Below are 15,748 nucleotides of genomic sequence, written 5' to 3'. Positions count from 1 at the left end.
ATCAGTCAATCACTAAAAAAAAGCTGAGATAAATGTTACATTTTTATTGTTTAGAAGAACATATTTACTGAATAAAAGCACATTTTCACAAACAAAAAACACATCCGCTTTAAAAGAACATATTGTCAAGTACTCCGTACAACACAATCAGTCAATCACTAAAAAAAAACTGAGATAAATGTATGTGCTTAAACTATAAAAATGTGTTTTTAACCTGTATAGAAGGTGATTTTAACCTAGTTATACGTAGAACTATATACAAGCGGGTACACCTTCTAATTTGTGCGTAATTGCTATTTTAATTTGCCTCAATTTTTTTTAGAAGTTCTTGTATGCACAAGCTGTACAATAAATTTATTGTACACCAACATAACTTTTATCCAGTTTTCTCTAACTGTTACCCACTTTTCTCTAACTTTTATATTATAAAAAAAAAAAAAGTTAATAGCTAAACATTTTAAAGTGTTAAATGATTAATTTTATACATTATTAGTGATTTTGAAAAAATATTTTTGTTAAAATAAAAATTTTTATCACTAAAAAATTGATAACTTTTACATGTATACAAGGATAACTTTAAATATTTTACGTAACTTTAACTTCGGTATACAATATTTATAAGAATATGTGCAATTTTTTAGTCAGCTGATAAGAAACGCAAGAAATATTCTCATCTGTCATTTCACACCTGCACTCTAGAGAAGGAAGTAGGGGCAAAAAATCTCCATTGAAGACAGGGAAACACGCAGCAACAATGGAGCAATGGGACACAACCACGAAATCAACCCTAACTAAAATTCCACTTCTCACAACCAAAGCCGGCCCCCGCGACGGCGCGGCGTGGACGCAGCGTCTGAAGGAGGAGTACAAGGCGTTGATCGCCTACACATCCATGAATAAAGCCAACGACAATGACTGGTTCCGAATCTCCGCTGCCAATCCCGAAGGCACTCGTTGGGTGGGCAAGTGTTGGTACGTCCACAACCTCCTTAAGTATGAATTTGATCTTCAGTTCGATATTCCTGTCACTTATCCTACTACTGCTCCTGAACTCGAACTCCCTGAAATCGATGGCAAGACCCAAAAGGTTAGAAATTGTTAATTCCGGTTTTTGTTTTATACCCTTTTTAGGATTTTATGAGAATTGATTTGGGTGTTTGTTGGGTTCTGGGGTTTTGAATTTTGATTTTGATCATGTTTAGTTCTGATGTTTCTTTCTCCTCCGCCTTCTTTTGTTATTTTGATTGATGGGTGTTTGTTGGATTTTGGGTTTTTGATTGTGATCATGTTTAATTTTGGGCATTCTTTTTCCACATTTTTTTGTGTTGATTGATGGGTGTTGTTGTAACTTAGGTTTTTTTTTTTATTTTTTTTTATTTTTTTTTTTTTTATTGGGATCATTTCCAGTTTTGTGGATTATCTCTCCTCCTCTTTTGTTGTGGTTTTGATGGTTATTGAATTTTAAGTGGTTTGAATTGTGTAGATGTATAGAGGAGGGAAGATTTGCTTGACCGTGCATTTCAAGCCGCTTTGGGCAAAAAATTGGTACTTTCCCGTACTCTATTCAGTAATTCTTTTGCATTTGAAGCTGCAATCATGGAAATTTATCATATACTCCCTCTGTCCCTTTTTGTTGTTTACGTTTTCCTTCTTTTTTTTTTTTTTTTTTTTTGTGTTTTTACATTTTCTTTCAGGACAAATTATTTTTTACCACCTAAAAAAATAAAACTTGTATTTTACCCCCTAAACAAATACAAAAGTTGTTTTTTACCACCTAAAAAGGGAAAAGTTGAAGAAACCGTTATGTGGGGCAACTACTTCGTATTATCTTTGGTGAAGGATGATGATTACCAATTACTAAGATCAGATTATGTATAATCATGACCAATCCACATTTGGCATACATTGCGATCAAGGAGCTAGCTACTGACATATCTTTCTCAAACCCACTTTTCGAGATCAGATTATGTATAAGAATCCCCTGATTCAGAGCCGCAAAACTGGCACAAGCACTGAGAGAGTGAGAGCAGTAGAGTATGATGCCTCATCAGGCCGTATGCCTTGGCTTCTCATGAGCACAAAATATTTAAAAGCTTCTTCGAAGTCATTATTTTTGTGAGCCCCCAACATCAACACATTCAACATCATCAAACGACCCACACTTGCAATACATATCCATAAGCGAATTCTTCACATACGCTAAAGTTATCAATCCGCAGTTAAACACAATCCACTTCTTCTGACACCAATTTCAGAACTTGATTAAACTTCACCAAATATTACTTCATCATCCAAACTCTCCAAACTCTCCACGGAAGTCACTATATAGTGCTCCATAATGCAATAAGCTAGTATCCCACAATGCATGTTGAGCTGCTACCTTTAACTACCAAATGAGCCAATGTAATGGAAGTACAATTACTTCACGGGGAGAAACATTCTTAGATAATCCATGTCAAACTCATTTGAAATCAGCAAGACTTGCAAATGAATCTTAGTAATTGGTCATCGTCATTCTTCACCAAAGATAATACGAAGTAGTTGCTCCACATAACGGTTTCTTCAATTTTTTCGTTTTTAGGTGGTAAAAGACAAATTTTAAATTTTTTTTAGGTGGTAAAATACAAATTTTATTTTTTTAGGTGGTAAAAAACAATTTTTTGATTTTTTTAGGTGGTAAAAAACAATTTGTCCTTTCTTTTATATTATCACATAAAAGTTTTAATACTCTATTAAAATTTATGTCCAATGATTATTTTAACCCATTAAATTTATTTGTTCATTTAATCTCTCACATTTTTCCATTGGGACATTAAACTTTTCTCATTTTTTATCAGAATTTTGATAAAAGTGAATATATTATAAATAAACGTAAATTGTCTTGTTTAAGTAAAAAAATAGAGGAATCTCAATGCACATTATTAATCGTTAAAACTCGTGCAAAACACCAAACATAAAGAACAAAAAGAGATGGAGGGAGTACTTCGTATAAATTTCATTATCTGATTAGCTACTTAGTTTCTACGTTTAGCATTTATGTATACACCCATTGTGTGGTTCCTTGGGTTCTCTCAGTAGATATTCTGTTGGTGCTAGTGTTTATGAATTTCATATGCTCTCCTTGCTTTAATCTTTTCAAATATTAATTGCACAACAGTCACGGATGCATTTTCTTGATCACCCTTTGATTGTGAGTTGTTTATCAGTAGCTTGCTTTGGATACCCTTTAATAGTTCAATGGCTTATTTGGTTGATTCATTCCAAGTATATTTGAGTGATAATCTTCTTGAGACTGCGACCATCTCTTTCAACTCTCTAGCTTCTCTATTAGGCTTAAAGTTATCAGATAGTTGGATCAGGGTCATGTCATGCCATTTGAATGGACATATTTACAGTTTCATGAATATTTTTTCACAGTAGCGTACATTTATGAATATTTTTAATAATAAGAATTAAAAAACCTATTTCATTAAACCTATCTCAATACACTATGATGAACTGACTTGAATTGTTGGAGAGATAAAACCTCTCAAACATCAACTAGAATTGAAGTTGCAAGTTGCAACACTTGAATAAGAAACATTTTGAGAAGTAGGAAGTATCCTTATATACTCCTTTTGTTTCAAAATAAGAATAACTGAACAATCAACCTTTGCGCACTTGCCAATGCACTAGTTTGACCATTAAATAAATGAAAAAAAATATTAGTAAAAAAATATAAAGATATTATGAAAGTATATTTTAATACCTATTTACCAACATTTCACATGATAACTTTTGTTTTTAATATGTTAGTAAAAACTACAGTGAAAGTTAGCATCTGCTTAGTGAAAAAGAGTAAAACGTGCCAACTATTCTAAAACTAAGGGAGTATTTACATAGCCAAACTTGTTCTCATTTGCTCAGATGTCCTTGACTCCTTGAGAACTACTTTAGATGAAACTTAATGGTAAGGCGTTGGTAGGATGGTGGCCCACCTCAAGTTTCAGGGCCTAGATTAGAGTTAGATTCCTTTATTAGTAGTTTGTCGAGGGCGCAATATAGGTAATGATGATGTGTACTTGAGCATTGCGTGTGGGCTCCACAGAGGAAAATCCAAGGATTTTATGTACTAAAAAGAAGTCCGAAACTTAATACAAGCTCGAGGACCATTATGCCATCATCTATTCCTTTTTACAGGACTACACCTTATGCACCCATCACGTCTACGGTCTTTTAATATTTTGCAATAACATGCAATGATGCAAACTAAATGGTACAGCAGCCCATCTTAAATTTGGGCCAACATAAACCAAAAAACCACATTCATTTAACTCTATACTAGAAACCTTGGGATGATATCAACTCTGGGCGAAATATTTATTATCTTTTTTCTTTGAGGGAAACGAACTATATATATGTATGTATATATTTTGATAAGAAGATAAGCAGTAGTAAAATTGCTCAAATGAAAACATTGTACACCAAGAAGACAAGGCTCCTCGGAAGAGTAAAGAAAGCAGAACTACAAGTTAATGTGGGAAACCCCCACCGCCTTAGCCCATAAAGAAGCAAATAAAAAGTTTATCCCACAATATATCACGTGGGACAACAACACCGCTAAAAATACGACCATTCCGCTTCAACCACAACCGCAAAATTGCCATAATAGCATTTTTCCAAAGCACCTTCTTCTCCTTCCTTGCACCAAACCCTACAAAATGAATCTTCAACAAATCATGGATACTCAAAGGTCTAACCCAAGATTCTTCATTAAATGCAAAGAGTCGTTTTCGAAGGTAAGATATCATATCACAATGAAGGAAGACAGAGCAAAACTCATTATTTTCCCGACAAATCGAGCAAATGTCAAGTGATATAGCGGTTTTTGTTAGTATAGCATTCGTATTGAGCCTTCCCAAAGACAATGTCTACACAATAGCTCTCACCTTAAGGGGGTCCTTCGACTTCCAAATGAAATTTGCCAACAGAAAATGGGGCATCTAGGGGAACAACTCAAAGAATTAAGAAAAGATTTATATGAAAAAAACCAGGAAGAATGTCCTGTCCATACTCTTGATTCTTGAATCCTCCACATCCTTTAATTGAATATGCCAAAGGTTATACATAGAAATGAGCTCCTCTATCTCTCAGGTATTGGGTGGTCTCCTCAAGTGCAAGTCCCACACATTTCCATTATGAAAACATGACACTGGAGCATTATAGGGAGAATTTACTGGTAGGCCCGTCTTTCTAGCCCATAGTGGAAATTGGATATGTTGTGCCTGGTTGCTTTTGATTGGGGAAGTTTCATGCTGTAGAGTGCTCGCCCCAGTATGGCCTTTAGGTTAATATTTTGGACCGTGGGTTGTCAAAGTACCAATACATAAATATAGATGTTATCATCATCTTATGCCTTTTTGCTATTTTACTCTTGCATAAGAAACTAGGAGCAACGTCCATCTCCCTTGAAGCCTTCTATCTTCTGTGCCACTGAAGGAAATATTAAGACTAGGCCCAGGTTACTGTGTAAAGTCATCCCCGTATTTTCAGAAATTTGTTTGAACATAGTCAAGAAAGGAAATGTTAGAATAGTTTAAGGGGATACCTTGAAACTCTGAACAAAATGGTTTACATCATCATGCATCACTGGATAAAAGTGGCTTTTCCAGGCTAGCCTACCTTGCAGAAGGAGATGAAGATTTTGGTAATGCTGCTAGAATGAAAATTATGATGGTTAGGTGGCTTGACATTTGAGAAACTTAGAGAAAAAAATAAAATAAAGTATGGACTTTTTTAAGGAAACAGTATCCCTTTGTTTATTATTGTAGTTGCTTCATAAAGCTAAGCAAAGAGGCAATTAAATGCATTGCCATCTGTTTGAAATTTAATGAATTTTTTTTACTGTCTGCTGAGTGGTTCGACTTAGGGAAGAAAGAAAACCTTTATTCCTTAGGAAGCTTTATCTTTAGGCTAAATTATTGCACCTATTAAATGCACCGTGACTGAGCTCATGAGTGATTAATACTAATGAATAGGTTAAGCTTGCACTAGATCTTGTGTTAATTTAGAAATACTTTAACATAAAAATGTATTTTTTATTTTAACCTTGATGTGTGGGTGTAAAAACTTCTCTACAGATTCTTCAACCAGAATTTAGGGTAAAATTAGATCATTGTTGAATTATAAAACCAGAACCAGCATATGCTTTTACATTATCAATACCAGATTACCAGTGCAAGGAAGAAGTACCTATCTCGGTAATGTGGTTAATGTTTGATATGCAACGTGAACTACTGGAGTTGGACCTATAGCTAAGCTGAGGATGCGAAAATACAAAGCTGCACACAACCATGAACCTCAAAGCTACTGTAAAACAACATAATAATATCAAAGCCTTCAGTATATAGTAGGTAAACTCCGAAACAGTAATCAATCCAAAGTCCAAACAAAGACAAGCAAAATTCGCAGATGTGCTTTTTTTATTTTTTTTATTTTTTATCATTACCCTTTTGCCTCAAAGAGGCTCCCGCAAGAAGTGGGGTAAGGGGGGGTCGGACGTACGCAACCTTACCCCTGCAATTGCAGAGAGGTTGTTTCGTAAAATTCGCAGATGTGCTGTCAAAAAAAAATCGCAGATGCTTTCTTATTAAACGTTAGATTATGTTGTACTTCTGACTTGTTAATTGGTTTTTTTTATTTATTTTAATGAGAACAGTGTAAGCCTCCCAGATCAAAGGCATATAAAGACTAATGAAAGAAATTAGGGAGTTTTTGTTAAATTAGTGATGAAGATCATATTACCTGTATTCTCTAAGCCAAGTTGACAAGCTTGATTGGTCAGGGAGCATCAACTAAGCCAACTGAGCTTAGTTTAGGTTAATAATAACCAAGAGTAAGATGAAATCCTCATTGTCCTCACTCCTTAGCATGAAATGAAGCAAAACCAATTAAATCAGATGACTAACTGAGCAAAGATTTAGCACAAGGGACTTAATCACCTGAGTGTTTAATCCTAATGAAACTTTTGTTTGCATATAATGCCTGAATAGATAGTGCCCATGCGAACTAGCCACCTGAAGCCACGAAAACCAAAGTTGGATATACTTATCATGGCCAATATTTATTCTAATTTTATCCGATGCCCTTGCAAGAACTATTTTAGATGAAACTTAATGGTAAAGAGTTGGTAGGATGGTAACACACTTCAATTTCCAGGACCTAGATTAGAGTTTGATTCCTTTATTAGTAGTGGGTTGAGGGAGTCGGGTATGGATGATGATGATGTGTGATTAAGCATTGGACTTGTTGGTTGGGCTCCGGAGAGGGCAACAAAGGATTTCATTTACTAAAAAGAAGTTTGAAACTTAGTAAAAATTTGAGGACCATGATCTATTCCTCTTTAGAGGATTACACTGCGCGGTGTAATCTTTTGCAACAATGGTCGAAACAAATTATGTTGTTTTAAAGCAAAATTCTAAGACTATAGAGATTATTGTAAGATATATCCTTTTTATGGTCTCTTTTAGGTGCTCTGAAGAGTGGGGAAATATCCTTGTGGTGTAATTGTTTGTTAGCAGCATATTGCTAACTTTACTCTTGTCATTTTAGTGTTTGTGCTGTAATATCCCCTTGTCTTATCTGACGATCTCTGGTTAGTGGTTAAGCTGGTTATTATTAAAATCTTTTAATTGCTAAAAAATATATTTTGCAATAACATGAAATGGTGCAAACCAAATGGGCCAACATAAACAAAAAATCACATTCATTTTACTCTATACTAGAAAGTACTGCATAAAGGCCCATGGGTCTTGGGATGATATCAACTCTGAACGAAATTTTTATTAATGGTAAGCCTGTCTTTCTAGTCCATACTAGTTACTACATATGCAGTTTGATAGATCTGGTTGCTTTTGGTAAGTCTCATGATGTATTGCTGTAGTGCGCTTGCCCCAGCATGGCCTTTAGATTAATATCTTGGATCATGGGCTCTCAAATTCAGATCGAGTACCAGTACAAATATAGATGTTAACATTGTTATCCTATGCCTTTTTTCTGTTCTACCCTTGCATAAGCGATTAAGCGCAATACCATTTACCTTAAAGCCTTCAATCTGTCCATGCTTATATTGTCCAATGATCCATGGTGAGGAGTTGGTCTTTTGTGCACCTGAAGATTTATTAAGGCTAGACTCAGGTTACTGTGACTAGTCATTCCTATGTTTTCCTAGTCTCTCAACTAAAAGACACGAAAGAAAATGTTTTAAGCTATGTTACCCGTACTCGGATACCCATATCGGACACTGGTACATATCCAAGTGTCCCACACGGCTATTTTGTGAAAAAATGCATGATTTTGGTCCAAACGAATTGTCGAATTTTTCATACTCATGTCCAAGTGTCGAGAATCAGACACGGGTATTTGAGTTAATATGAAGAGTCTAAACACAAGTTATAAGAGTCCTGGGGGATACCTTGTAACTGTGAACAAATTGGATTGCAACATCATGCTTCACCACAAAAAACTCAAAAAGTGGCGCTTCCAAACTTGCCTAAGTGCCAGAAAGAGATGAGGATTTTGGTAGTGCTTCCAAATTGAAAATTATGGTGGTCTTATTGGTAAAAGGTGGCTGGACAATTGGGTAATTTATAATAATCCTAACACTTATAAAGTTTCATACTTTGATTACTATTCACCCAATAGTGCATTTACGTGCATGCCCTTCATTTCCTTCTTTGTTTTATTTTGTCTTATTCTTAACAATAGAGCATTTACGGTTTCACCCTTCCATTGCTATACAAAATTTATTATTTTATTTGGGTATAATTTCCTATATATTGTACCTTCGAACTATCAATTAAAACGCATATGGTTTCTATTTCCTGTTACATGTAAATCCAACATCTAACTTTAACATATCATTTCTAGCATTTACCACAAATTGTAAGTTCCTAGCTTTAAGTAACACTTTTACAAAAATAAATTTGTATACCTTGGGGGATCGTGCGCTAGCGCGCACGATCCAACAACTAGTATAAAAAAGGATGTACTTTGTCGAGGAAGAATTATATCCCATTGTTGACTGTTGTTGTTGCTTCATCAAGCTATGCTAAATGGCAAACAAATGCAATATCATCTGTTGGAAATTTAATGAATTTTTTTATAGTCTTCCTGCCTGAGGTGTTCGATTTTAAAGAAGAAAGATAAACTTTATTCCTACGAAGCTTTATTTTTAGGCTATGCACCTGTTGAATTAATGGTAGCGGAGCACATGAAGAGTATTTAGTGGTTAATACTGGTCAATAAGATAAGCCGATGAGCATGCACTAGAATTTGTGTTACTTTAGGAATACTAACAGAAAAATGTACTGCCTCAGTTTCATAACGTTCTTAATATTTACTGTCTGCAAAATATTAAGTCGAAAGGAGAGAGAAAGTGTAAAAAGGTGCGTGAGTGTAAGAAAAAGGTGGGTGAGTGTAAGACAAAATTATTGAAAATGTGTAAACGTTGTGGGGTAAGATAATGAAATTTAATGTCCAAAAATAGTATAGAGCTCAATGTAAGAACATTATGGAAATGACTAAAATAGAAAGCGTTAAGAACATTATGAAACGGAGGTAGTATTGTTTATTTTAAGCTGGAATGCTTGAGATATGGGTGTAAAAATCCTATCTACAGATTTTTCAACCAGAATTTAAGGTAAAATCAGAATAAATTTCAAAACCGGAACCACATATGCTTTTACATTATCAATACAAAGTGCAAGGAAGAACTACATATGTAGGGAACTACGCTTAAGCTGGAATGCTTGAGATATGGGTGTTAAAATCCTTTCTACAGATTTCAACCAGAATTTAAGGTAAAATCAGAATTTGGAACCACATATGCTTTTAAATTATCAATACAAAGCGCAAGGAAGAACTACATATGTAGGGAATGTGATTAATGTTTGTACTCCCTCTGTTCTTGAATGTTAGTCCTCTTTGCGTATTTGGTTGTTTTTTTAATTAGTCCCTTTTGAAATCTTTCCTTATTTGTCCAACACTTATCCCCATTATAACCCTCATAAATATACAAATAGCCCCACTTGTTTGCTCCATAGTAAACTTTTATCCCCATTAAACCCCTTAATTATTTATCTCTCCTACCCACATTGGTTAGTTCTTGTGACAAGTGTACTTATTAGATTGGATTGTCTTAGATTCCAAAAGAGACTAACATTCAAGAACGGAGGGAGTACTCCCTGCATTCTCAAATGTTTGTCCTCTTTCCGTATTGAGTTCTTTTTTTTATTAGTCCCCTTTAGAATCTTTCCTTATTTGTCAAACATTTATCTCATTATACCCTTATAAATATTCAAATGGTCCGGTTGTTTACTTTCAAATATACCTTTATCCCCATTAAAGTATTAAATCCCTTAACTATTTCTTTCCCATACCCACATGGGGTAGACTCTATTAAGATTCATGTCACAAGTGTATTTATGTTAGATTGTCTTAGATTCCAAGAGGAACTAACATTCAAGAACGGAGGGAGTATTATGAGCTATTATGTAGAGTTGGACCTATAGTTAGACATGTACAAATACAAAGCTGAACCCACACATCAGAGAGCTTAAAACTACTGCACAGCAATAACAATGATACCAAACCTTTTCCCAAAAACTACTCTATAGTAGATTAGTAGGCAAACTCGAAAACAATAATCAATCCAAACAACGACATGCGAAGTTTGTAGATGCTTTCTTATTAAATGTTGTTGACTTCTGACTTGTTAGTTGGTTTTCTTTTGATTTCAATGCGAACAATAAAGGCCTATCAGATCAAGGCATATGAAGGCTAATGAAAGCATAACAAAGGAAGAGATACAATTAGGGAATTTTTGTTTAGTTGGTCATGAAGATCACATTACTCTCATTCTCAAAGCTAAGTTGCTTAGCTTGAGTGGTCAGTGAGCATCAACTAAACCAACTGAGTTTGGTTTAGGTTAAATGACCAAGAGTAAGAGGAAACCCTCTTGTCCCTATCGTGAAGTGAAGCAAAACCAACTGAATCAGAGTAATATCCCTGGAAGGATTTAGCACAAGGGACTTGGTCACCTAAATGTTTTACCCTAGTGAACCTTCTGTTTGTATTTAACGCCTATATGGCAAGTTTCCATGCCAACTACCAACCTAGGGTCACACTATATCCGGCCAAACAGCTGAAATCAATGGATATTTCTGGAACTTGGATCCAACAAGTAAAGCAAGGTGATTGTGGCTATGCTGGATCAAGATTAAACTGTCTTAGTGCTGTTACAATTATCTAGCCGACTTTCTGCACAAAGCCAGCCACTTTGGAGTTAAGTTGCAGTTAATATAAGCCAAGCGGCTGCAGGGCATGCGGCCTTATGTATGTGAAGCTACAATTGCAGGTTGACAAGCAAATTGCTTAGTCCTGAGCTTATACTACTTTTGTATTTCATCAGTTTGAATTTCGGTTGCATATTTAGTTAGGCTCACAGGAGCCTGTTCCTGAGCTAGGTAAATCTTATAGTACTCCTGGACTCAGAGGTGGTTTGCAGTTTGGGTTCTCAAGATAGAATACCATTTGTGGATTTTCAACTAGTCCCCCCCTATGTTACTCGGACTCTTCGTTTTACCTCAAGTACCCGTGTCGGATCTTCGACACTTGGACATGGGTATGGATACTCCGACACTTCATTTTGGTCTAAAATTAAGGAAAATTTCCACAATTTAGACGTGTCGGACACTTGGACACGTACCCGTATCCGACACTCGTACCCGAGTCTGAGTAACATAGATCCCCCCCTTGGGTTGACTGTTAGAGAACTCAAGTGCCTTACCGGATTGGTGCGTAGGAAAGAAGGATTGAGGAGATGAGAATTTTGAACCTCACTTGCTTTCAGTAACGTGTTCTTGTTGGGGATTAAATAGGTTCATCTTTCAAGTCAGATGTCCAACATTCAGTAAATAAGGGATGAGGCTTAATTTCATTCCCTATAATAGGACTTAGTAAGCTGAAGGAGAAATGTTAAGAACTGCCTTTGCTAGGGGGGTCTTTAGCTAGATCCTTACAGAGATCATGGCTTTTACCTCCCTATAATTGGAACCAATACATGAACTAATTTTGAGTAACTAAATTAAATTATAATCCACAATAAGCATTTACTATTTTTTCTTAAAAAAATTGATGAAAATACACTTTTTTTACGTCTTCCCAAATATAGTTATTTTACAAATGGCTTATAGGAAAATTCCCTGATTGTTCTTGTTGAAAAGAAAAATAAACCAGTTGAGATGTCAGAACTCAGAATCCTCTACTAATGAACTAAGGATAAGAAAATAGTGTATGTTCAAGGTTATCATTATATAACTTTCCCTTAGATGAAAATAATTTTTTAGCATACAATTAAAAAAGGGATCAAATCTTGAGCTAAATATATAAAAATTTGAATAATAAGAACAAAATTTTAACCATTATTAAGATTCCAGGGAAAAAACATCTAGAATAAGGATAGTGAATAGGTAAGATGAGCATTTAGAATGAAGTCCATGCTCCATATCCCACTATCCTGCTCAAATCAAATAAAAGATTAATTACGAAGCCGAATGTCTCACGGGGCATGATTTAATACATTAATTGAAGGGGCAATTTAGTATTTTTATCAATTTCTTTAGCAACCAAATTCTTAGAGAAACCTGCTACTATAATAAGTTGAAAACATGAAACAATGTAGAGGAAGACCCAGAAGAGGAGCTTCCCTAAAAAATAGAGTAGTCATCAAACCTAACCTTTGGTCAATGAAAGTCAAAATTCTTTTTTAAAAAAAGTAATATTTGTAGTGGCGTTAGTTTTTCTTGTTGGCAATTTCTTTTTTGAAGCTGGCTTTAACAATTTTCGTTGTAAGAGCTGTCAGTTTAATTTGATTTTAATTTGACCTACACAGAATGTCCACTACAACACTTATTTGTGAGACTCTGATTTAGGCTCGTTGTAAAAAGGGGTGATCGATTGATCTTCCTACTAGGGTCGTTGCAAAAGGGGTGTTGCCATTGATCTTCCTACTAGGCTCGTTGTAAAAGGGGTGTTGCAATTCTGTGGCAGTAGCAATACCAAATATTGTAAAAAGTGCCTCAACTGATGTTGAAATTGGTTCCTAGGGTTCTTTTGGTTTGGGGAGGTCTCTTTTTGTCAGGTAATGACATTTGCTAATTCTACTAGTGTCCTGTAATAGACACAATTCTACTAATGTTTCCACCTTGTACCTATGTTTTTGAGATGGAATTGTGACAATTATTCCCACCATGTTCTGGAAGTCCAATACTGTTGTGTGACATCTTCTACCTATCTTGTGATTTACTGATTCCCGAGGGCGTGGAGCCTCATGACTTTCCAAAACTCATTATGTGTTAAATAATGATCCCTTTTGTTCTGATTAGCTTTTGTTTCTTGTTTTTTTTGGTGGTTTCTGTATATGCTTGCTGCCCTACACATATCATAGTACATCTTATGCCTGGTCAAGAGGCATTTGGTTCTTTTTTTAGGTTAAGGATGGTCTGCTAAGCAGGTAACGAGATAACCATTCGCAGTTCTTGGAAAAGTTGCACAATTTGCTCTGGCTGCATGAACTATATAGCTCATTTCATGTTTTGCTTATTGTTTAATAGATTTAAAAAAGATGTCTCCTGCTAGTAACCCAAAGATGCTGCATTTGCTGGTTTCTGATGGTTTGTGTAAATCAGCTTTAGAACCCTGTCATTACCTGCATTTTCTCCTCATATATTCTTTATAATGTCAACTTGGGATTTTTGCATCTTCAGCCCTCGGTTTGGTATAGCGCATGCTCTGTGTTTGGGCCTTGCTCCATGGCTTGCAGCGGAGATTCCCATTCTTGTTGATTCTGGTATGGTCAAGCACAAGGATGATGTCGCCTCAGCCAGCGACAGTTAGCTACTCTAAACTCCCAGCTACAACATGGGTTTGGCAGATCTCTATAGGTAGAGGAATGAAGAAGTAACATGAAACTGTTTATATTTGTTATATTTAGATAACTTTGAGGCGCAAAACTATACTTGGATTGTCACAATGCACAACCAATATGATGAGATTTTCGCAACTAGGGATCTTTAATTTTGAAGCACGGACTTCTGTAATAACCCGCCCCTATGATTCAATTGTGAAATTTGTAATTGGGTGGTTTGATTTTGGAAGTTTGAAAAGGATTTTAACTCAAATAGAATTGTCCCCTAGTCTTGTATTTTTATCTTTTTAAATAAAAGAAGTTACCTATTGGTTTGTGGGCCGTTGATTGATTAAGCGGGTGCCATATTAGTCGTTGATAGGTTTTTTAATGTCATCTTTCTCCTTAACTACTTGGTCGAGGGTCTCAAGGTAGTGTGTTATTTATTCTGGTTGCATAAAGAGTTTTTTTTGCTTGCTTTGCTTTCTTTTAGTTTCTCTTCATGTTTTGAAATGTTTGCTGGACGTTCAACTATGATGGTTGACTGGTTGTTCTCAGTGTTTGTTTTACAAGGTGGCAAGAGCTTAAATCTATTCGACCCCATTTTAGTTTATTTTTCTTTGCTATTTATGTCTTTGTAAATGTTGTACTCCATTAAGTATAATTTAAAGGATGCACTACCATTAAAAATGTCTTTCCTTATTCCTCTGCTACCTTATTTTCAAAATTCGTTTCCAGCTTCTTTTGGGGTCAGTTTCTTTTTACAAGGTTATGTGTCATTTAATCTATTTTCTGATCAATTAGGCCATGTTCTTTTGGATTTAATTTCAGTCCCATTTAGTTTTGTTCAGCTCCATTCAGTTTCATTCATTTCAGTTAAAAAATACGGTGTTGTGTTAATCTTCGTTTTTAATAATCTTAACCTTTTATAAGCAAAAAATTGTGACAAAGGGCATTATAAAAAAAGTTGTGAAATAGGACCTAAATTAGATATTTTTGTTGTGAATTGGGACTAATATTCATTTTCCGATGGTCAAACCACTTTCTCCGGCGTTGACCAGCATGTGTGTGACAAGTGACCCTTAAAAATGATTTTTTTTTTTTTTTTCCAGTTTTTCCCTCCAATTCCTCCCTTAACTAAGGAATACCTAAAAATAATCCATTTTCTCTCTCCTCGTTCTTGTGTTCCGCTGTTATTCATCTTCTTCATCAATTCGTGGCATATTGCTTATAGAAAAAAAAAATTGTTGGCTCCCCCTTGGCTTTCGTTGCAATTTGTACCAGGTAAGAGTAAAGCCCTAATTTTATTGGTCTAATTCCTCCAATTTCATAATCGTCAAAGTTAGTGTTCATAAGGAAAAGCGTTATTGCAAGAGGTTGTTGAACTGCAAGACAATGGGCTGCCACAATACCTGATCTTTTCCCTCAAGATATTTGCACATCTGCACTCTCGGGCACCATCATATAGCTTTGCCTTCACAAAGAAAACAGCTGAGAAGGCATTTGGCCACAAGCTGGGTGAAATGTTTGAAAAGTTTGAAGAGGAGCATGAACGAGGAGGGAGAAAGTTTTTTTTAAGTCTTCATTAGTTAGTTAAGGGGGGAAAATTGGAGGGAGAAACTGAAAAAATGTATATATATATATATATTATATATATATATATATATATATATATAATATATATATATATATATATATATATATATATATATTATATATATATATATATATATATATATATATAATAATATATATATATATATATATACATTTCTAAGGGTCACATGCCACGTACGCGCTAGT

At 35.0% G+C, this 15,748-nt stretch overlaps 1 protein-coding gene across 1 annotated transcript; it reads left to right on the top strand.

Annotated features, from left to right (window-relative positions):
- The first annotated feature begins 651 nt into the window (after positions 1 to 651).
- Positions 652 to 14,301, top strand: LOC110802076 (ubiquitin-fold modifier-conjugating enzyme 1). The gene is made up of 3 exons (XM_022007497.2): positions 652 to 1,087; positions 1,484 to 1,545; positions 13,806 to 14,301. Exons 1-3 carry the CDS (start codon positions 755 to 757, stop codon positions 13,933 to 13,935), a joined length of 525 nt encoding a protein of 174 aa, XP_021863189.1. The 5' UTR covers positions 652 to 754; the 3' UTR covers positions 13,936 to 14,301.
- Positions 14,302 to 15,748: the final 1,447 nt, after the last annotated feature.

The sequence above is a fragment of the Spinacia oleracea genome, chromosome 6, assembly GCF_020520425.1.
Source record: "Spinacia oleracea cultivar Varoflay chromosome 6, BTI_SOV_V1, whole genome shotgun sequence".
NCBI lineage: Eukaryota > Viridiplantae > Streptophyta > Magnoliopsida > Caryophyllales > Amaranthaceae > Spinacia > Spinacia oleracea.
This window is presented reverse-complemented; position numbering and strand designations above follow the sequence as displayed.

Bases quoted from the DNA above. Each gene is read 5' to 3' on its own strand.
- LOC110802076 (XM_022007497.2), top strand. From the start codon at position 755: ATGGAGCAATGGGACACAACCACGAAATCAACCCTAACTAAAATTCCA. The intron at 1,088-1,483 runs GTTAGAAATTGT...TGAATTGTGTAG, and splicing joins TCGATGGCAAGACCCAAAAG to ATGTATAGAGGAGGGAAGAT. The intron at 1,546-13,805 runs GTACTTTCCCGT...TTGCATCTTCAG, and splicing joins CCGCTTTGGGCAAAAAATTG to CCCTCGGTTTGGTATAGCGC.